The sequence below is a fragment of the Etheostoma spectabile genome, chromosome 5 (assembly GCF_008692095.1).
Source record: "Etheostoma spectabile isolate EspeVRDwgs_2016 chromosome 5, UIUC_Espe_1.0, whole genome shotgun sequence".
NCBI classification, from domain to species: Eukaryota; Metazoa; Chordata; class Actinopteri; order Perciformes; family Percidae; genus Etheostoma; species Etheostoma spectabile.
The window spans coordinates 4,482,588-4,490,037 of record NC_045737.1 but is presented as its reverse complement, the minus strand read 5'-3'; the positions used below and the strand labels follow the sequence as shown (position 1 = coordinate 4,490,037).

General features: G+C 39.4%; 1 protein-coding gene across 4 annotated transcripts in view; it reads left to right on the top strand.

Moving 5' to 3' along the window:
- grid2 (glutamate receptor, ionotropic, delta 2) overlaps positions 1 to 7,450 on the top strand; it is a 503,599-nt gene that overhangs the window by 425,439 nt on the left and 70,710 nt on the right. For all 4 annotated transcript variants that reach the window (XR_004331939.1, XM_032515604.1, XM_032515605.1 and 1 more), the window contains exon 12: positions 2,499 to 2,637. Coding sequence is in view for 3 of the 4 variants with exons in the window: in XM_032515604.1 (XP_032371495.1) it covers positions 2,499 to 2,637 (139 nt within the window). In the remaining variant the exon portion in view is untranslated. The remainder of the gene's footprint in view (positions 1 to 2,498; positions 2,638 to 7,450) is intronic.

The window sequence follows — 7,450 nt, the reverse complement described above, 5'->3', positions numbered from 1 at the left end:
ACACACACACACACACACACACACACACGCACACACAGACAAAATTACTTTTTTTAAGTCTGTTGTAGTTGAATTTGATTTGATTCATTCATTGTCCAGGGACAGAGAGAACAAAAGTATTCCTGCCTTAAAATTTTAGGATAGTCAGTTTTTGAAACTCAGCAGAGTCATTTTCCCAGCTGTAAAAAGATTTTATAAAAGTCACTTGTGCAGCCAGAAATCAACATGAAAAGACTCAACAATAGTTTTTTTTTTTTTTTTACTGGTAACTTAATCGGTCCTTCATGCATGATGCCAGTATGAAACCCAAAATCCCTAAATACCTTCTGCGGGTGGATTGATTCACAAAGGTCATGTTTTAGAAGATATTGAAGTCCAAGATACTGCAGTCACGGTTTAGCATATATTTGGACACTTTTGGCAGCCCACGTTATGAGAGAAAAAGCGCCTGTGCCTGCTGGTTGCTTACATTCTTGGAAAAGATTCAATTCATCTTCCCCCTGGCAACTATGCAGTTATTTCTCATGAATAGTTAACTGCATAAACTTCATAAAAAAATAGTATTTACATATGTATAATTTTTTTTAAGATTATTTTTGAGGCCTTTATTCGACAGTATAACTGAAGACATGAAAGGGGAGATATGACATGCAGCAAAGAGACGCAGGCTGGAGTTGAACCCAGGCCCACTGCAGCGAGGAGTACACCTCCATAAACAGCATATAGACGATATAGGCGCCCGCTCTACCAACTGAGCGGTCTGGGCCCCCATATGTATTATGTTTTAACTGATAATCTGTATTCTAGAGTATTTTTCTCTGAAAATTGTGATACAAATGCAGATACTTTGCTTTTTTGTCCCATACATAGTACATGTATTATATGTAAAATTAGAAAGCAGATGGAAAGTAAAATAGAAAGTCACTACAGAACAGGTTTACAGGTTAGACACTGCACGTTTGTATTGTTTGTGTTTTTGTATCTGAATATTTTCTCTGTTATTTTCTGATCCGTCTGATTTCAATCCAGGTTAGGATAGCTGATAAAATAAATGGCAGATGAAATGAAAAAGCATGAGTTCATTACCACAGTGCTGTACATGCAACTCTCTGCAGGGAAAATTCTCAAAGAACCATACAAGATCAACACATTTCACAGCATGAAAGGATAGACGTATGGGAGAATAATACAAAGGCCAACATGCAAAGGGATTATTTGAACTAAATATATAGAGTACAGTAGGACACAGTACTCTGCCTTCAGGCTCTTGGTAAAACCTAATGCCAAAAGCAAATTTACTTCCTGAGAAAGACACCGTGAACCCACAGAGCGAGAGGAAGAGGGACATCAAATTTGAATTCAATCAAATGCTATAAGCAATGCAGAAAATGCCTTAAAATTAAGCTATAAAAAGCAGGAAATACAATGGTGAAAAAAAGATTTAAGGAACATGGGATTATGTGGGTATCACATACAGTATATTATGGAGTTTGGACTAGAGGAAGTGGAAGAGACAAGAGCAACGTCTGTTGGTCTGAGTCGGCAGTGATCCCCAACTACAAGGATAAATGAGGCTAATTTCTAACAGGCTGCAATAAAGGCAGTGAGGAACAGCTCTCTGGCTGCGAATCAATCATTATCCCGTGCCTTTTTGTTTATGTGTACATTAGGTATGCATACCTTAGTGTTTGTATGCATGATTGTCAGTAAGCTTGCATAAATACGTGTGTGTGTAAATAGATAGGCCAGCCCACAATCAACCAGAGAAGAATAGAAAATTTAAAGATAAGTGTTTCCCATTTTACTCCATGCTTAATGCACAAATAAATAGATTTTTTTGTTGTTGCATGGACTAGGGTTAGAGTGACAGCTATTTTTGAAAGCTTACAGAAAGCAAAGGCAGTTAGCTTTTCACTGTAGCACAAGAAGATTTCAGAGGACAAGGCCCCAAAAGCTGTTTATAACACAAGACAGGGATGAAGACTGGAGACGGACCAGACACTTTTCATTGTAATATGCTCCAGGGATATCCTAATGGGAAGGCTTGACAAGCATTTACACATCCTGTTCGGATTGATCAAGACATTTTTTTCGACATAATTTATGGCAATGGAAGGTTATATTTTTGAACTTCTGTCCAAACAGTTACTGCCTGCTGGTGTTTTGAGAGTGATCGTAGTTTATGTTAAAACATTTCCCGAGTTAAACACAGTCTGCACAGGCCACCTTTACCTCAATATATAAATGTTATCATATCTTGAGGATGTATTGTGTTGATGTATTTCTAGAAAAGCATAGATTGAATTCTCTTTAGTGCCTCCCACTTTATGCCGCCATATGAATATCAGATCCGGGCCAAAGCATCAGATCCGATTTTTCAGGATGCGCTTTGCTGTTTTAACAGCTTGTCGTCCTAAGAGTTGACGTGATGCCATTTTTGTCTTTTTCTTTGTGATTGTGCATGTGTTTAACAATCCTCTTTCTGTCCTTCTTTCTAGGGGGAGAGGTGCCCTACACCACTCTGGCTACGAGGATGATGATGGGCATTTGGTGGATGTTTGCTCTTATTGTCATCTCCTCGTATACCGCCAACCTAGCAGCCTTCCTCACCATCTCACGCATAGAGAACTCCATACAGTGAGTATCCAACAGATTAGTTATTTCACTTTTCTTTTTTTTTACTTATACACATATTTGCATTGAGAAAGGGTCTTATTCTCCGGAGAGACCTGTATGGGATAATACACAACATCATTTAGAGATAGACAAACAGATAATAACAGTAATCATGTTATCCTCTATTGACAACAGTGATAATCATGCTGGCCTCAAAATTAGGTTCCATGAAGAACTGAAACCCTTTAACTATTACATTTCACCAATATGCAGTTATACGTTAAAGCAGCATGTGACATCTACACAGTACAAGCACAATATGTATGCCTGCAATTACTCACACACACACACACACACACACACACACACACACCACCACTCACACACAACGCTTGTGTTAGCAGTGCATGCATGACAAATGTTTGTACATGCAGACACACTCAAGTCTTCAACCGTGTACTTTATTGTGTCTCAGTTGGGAAATCCATTCTACCCGCAGTGTAATGCATGAGGCCCCACACACAACACACACCACACACCACACACACACCACACACACACACCACAGACACCACACTACTCCAAACTTGAGGCAGACAGGAATTACCATCCCACGTGGAGTGAAGGAAGAGGGAAGAATAGATGGAAAGGATAGGGAAGTCATTGTGTGTGTGTGTGTGTGTGTGTGTGTGTGTTGTGTGTGTGTGTGTGTATGTTTTCCATTATGAAGATAGGGAAGATAATAACAGAGAAAGAGAGAATTGACCAAATGTGAAGAGTTGTCTGCATGTTTCTCTCAGTTTAAAGAAGAAGCGTCCATCAGGCAATTGCATGCTTCCACCCCCCCCCCCCCCCCCCCCCCGCCACCACACACACGCGTACACACACATACACACACATACACACATACACACACACACATACACACACACACACACACACTTATTTCCCTAAGTGCTGTGCCCTCTGTTTATCTATCCTTGTGTAATATGTTTGCCTGCGTCTCTCCTGGTGGCACAAGGAAACACTCATCTTTCATTGGACTAATCAGCATACTGAAGCATCCGCTATGCCCGGCAGTGCCACAGTTAATTGTGCTTGGCTTCGAAATGAACAACATTTATTTTTCTAAATCTCATCACTATCTTTCTCTTAATTTGTCAGTTTGTCTCTATGGGTCCTATCTTGCACCCGGCTCAGCGCAAGCCCGACACAAGTGTCTTTGCTAGTTTAAGACCAAGACAGTTGTCAATTTCCCGTCCAGCACCCATCTTTGCTCCCATGGGCGTGCTGGTCTTACAGGGAGGTGTGTTCAGGTGAATTCTTGGCATATTCTCGAGGCAGCGGGGTGTGATCGCTCCATTGACCAACAAAAATCCAAAGTCAATTGCAGCATTTCATTGTTATTTTAACAGCAAATTAGTAACATGCACCTAGGCCCATGCACAGTGCACGCACGCTATGCGTGTTACACACACAGGGAAGAAAATAGCAATTCACCAAAGTAGAACAAGCCTGGCTTTTAAAGGGAATGGGAGATGACACTCTGATCGGTTTATTGCATGTTACGGGCAAAACACACCAATGAATAAATGAAGAGACTAAGTACAACCCTTGTGAACCATGCGCCCATCGCACGGACCCTTTTTTCCACCATCAAACTAGCAAAAGTGATTTGGACACGTCCTAAACGCACCTGCGCCATGTGCTTCACGCCGTGCGCTTAGATCGTTAAAATATGGCCTTACTTTTTTTTTCATTCTCTTTTTTGTCTTTTTTAGCAGACCTCTTTCTTTTTACTCTCTCTTCTTCATGCTGCCTAGTCCCTTTTAGAGTATGTAGAAATAATGACTTTTCTTATTTTCTTTTGTCGATCTTTTTTTTTTTTAGCTTTTTAATTTGCCGTCATTAATGAGTACCTCTTATAGTTTACCGACACATTCCGCATCTATTGAGCTAATTAAGGATTTCCATAAATTTTAATGCATTATCTTTAATGTGTTGACTCTTCTGGGGTCATTAGTGGCATAATTAACAGCAGCACCCACATGCCCTTGGGTCTCCCGGAACGGGTGGTGGGGTGAGTGGGGAGAGGGAACACACACCCAAAACAAACAGAGAGTAATCGGGAAGCATAACGAAACCTCAACGGAGAGATGAAGAGAGTAGCATGTGATGTTGTGATTAGCGTTCACTTTTATCTGATGAATACTAGATTAACATATTACGCAGATGAAATAGAGCAAGTGGTTTTGTGAGTGACTGAAAGAATTAGTGAATTGGAAAATAGCAAACAAGCGAATGCACTGACAGGAAAGGAAGAGAAGGCCAGGGAAGGATGGAGGCACCGCTCATCTCCGTGTCTCAGTTAGCCGTCAGGACAGACAGGGTTTTTAAGTATTAATGCCCTTGTTTCATCCTGAAAATGAAATAACAAGTGAGCGTTCAGAACCCTCTCTGGACTATTTCACGCTTGGATGTTTTTCCTCAATTTCAGTGTGAATCCTTTAGGAAAACAGTGAGGGCGGTGGAGAATGGCAAAGAGAGCAACGTACAAAGAGCAACCTACAAAGAAGGAGACGAGTGGAAAGAAGCAAACAGATAGAGGGGAAGGGTTTGGGTCGTGGTGATGAATTAGAATGAGAAATGGATGTTGGAGAGGTAAAAATGTGGAAAAAGAGGCAGCACCTGTTGAGAGAGAAAAGAGATGGAGCAGAATAATTGGTCGGGATGTGAAGATTGAAAGATGGATGGAGTGTTTGAGGATAAAAAAGATACCTTTGAATGAATTCAATCAGGTGTGTGTGTGTGTGTGTGTGTGTGTGTGTGCGTGTGTGTGTGTGTGTGTGTGTGTGTGAGAGAAGTGACTGGTGACTGTACTGTGTGCATGCATGTCTGTGACATCTCAGTGGTCAGCTAAGACAACAAAATGCTTCCTTCCATATTTTAGCGGCTCATTTGGTTATATAAAGTCTGGTTATGGTTATATCATTTGGTTATTTAGTGTTTACTAAAGGGCCATGAAGTCAACGTTTACTGTTACCTGCCCTACCTTTTGCCTCCGTGGGCAAAAAAGGACTTTAACATGTCAATGTGGCTGTTTTGACATTGTCCTTTGGCTGTTTATGATAAAACGATGAATGAACTAACCGTCGTGCATAAACTAACTACTGTAAAAGCAAAGAACACACACACACACACACTACTATATATATGTGTATATATAGATATATATATATATAATATATATATATATATATATATATATATATATATATATATATATATATATATATATGTATACTGAAGAGATAATAACACATTGCTTCAGGGTGACCAACAATAACACATACAGGAAATAATAATCAATGATAAATACTTTATTATATAAATACTTTATTATATGATCACAAAAACTGCCTTTTAAATGACTCTTTAGGTCCCAAACACCTCCAATAATTACAAATAATACAAATATAGTCAAAACGTCAGCAGCTCCAGAATGTGTCTATCCATGCTCTAAAGACCATGTTGTTGGGGGTGTTGTTGTTGTTGTTGTTTGAGGAAAACAGACACTTCAGGTTCAGGCTTTAGTCTGCACAGATTGCTGCTTGTTCAAGTTTGCTCAGGTGTCTGCTTCAGAATCTATTTGGTAAAAGGTTAATAAACTGATCAAGGCTCTTCTGCCTTTACCTAATTTCCCTCCAGAATAACACAGCCAAGATCAGCTTTGTCTTTCGGCTTCTGAAGAAAACAAACACCCGTCCTTTGACTCTCCGCAGGGACTTACGGAATACTTTTTGTTAACCTGTTTCTCACACCTGAGGTGGCATAGCAACCTAAGTCACACCAACAAAAAAGATAAACATTCAGCTAAAGAAATACACTCGCCAAGCCGTATGCAGTGTTCCCCTTAAAGGTTACAAAGTATTAAATTTCACTAAAAGCATTGTTTTACCAGTAGCTTTCACAAAGACGCCTAGATTACCAAAATAAAGAATGTGACATGCACACACAGAGATCATACACAAGTATTCTGTACACTTCTGTACACACACACACATATTTTCTTGCTTATTGGGCTGCGTAGAGGTAATATAATTGCAAAAGGAGCTAGCACACACACAGGACCGAAAGGCAAGTGTTTGCAAATTCATACACACGTGTACACATGCAGTATGCACAAATCATTTCCAAAAAGACAAATAATTCACACATGCAAATCTCCATAAGACAACACACACATAGTAATACATTGTGAGATAACCAATGTCTGTTTTACCAATTAAATTCCATTTCATAGTGTTGGAACTAATTATTGTAATTATTGTAACACTACATATGTTAACTTTGTTTTTGTCCACTTCTCTAAATGTTCCTTCTTTAAATCAGTTCTAAGTTTTTCATTGTGTTTTTTTTTCCTCCAATTTGGTTAGTATGGAGTAGAGGTGGAGTCACTATGAACCCGTTTTAATTAGGATTTCTTTTTGTCTCAGTAATATCTAAACTCATCTTTAAGAGATGATAAATTACTCACTGTGCCTCCTACACATGCACGCACAATTAAATAACAAGCCTAGAGATACTACCCAGCGAAACCAATTCACAAAGGGGGAATCCTGGTCAAAGAGTGTACTGACAGGCGTACATATTCACAGAGGAGTGGTGGGGAGTTGGCATTATTAAGACCAAAGATTAATTGATGGCAATAAAAGATTCATGTTCACAGCAAAGTTCATTAAAATCTTTGAAGTTTTTTTTTCTTCTTCTTCTTCTTTTAGAGCAGGTCTGAGAGATAGTTTAGATGGGCATGAGAGAGAGAGAGAGAGAGAGA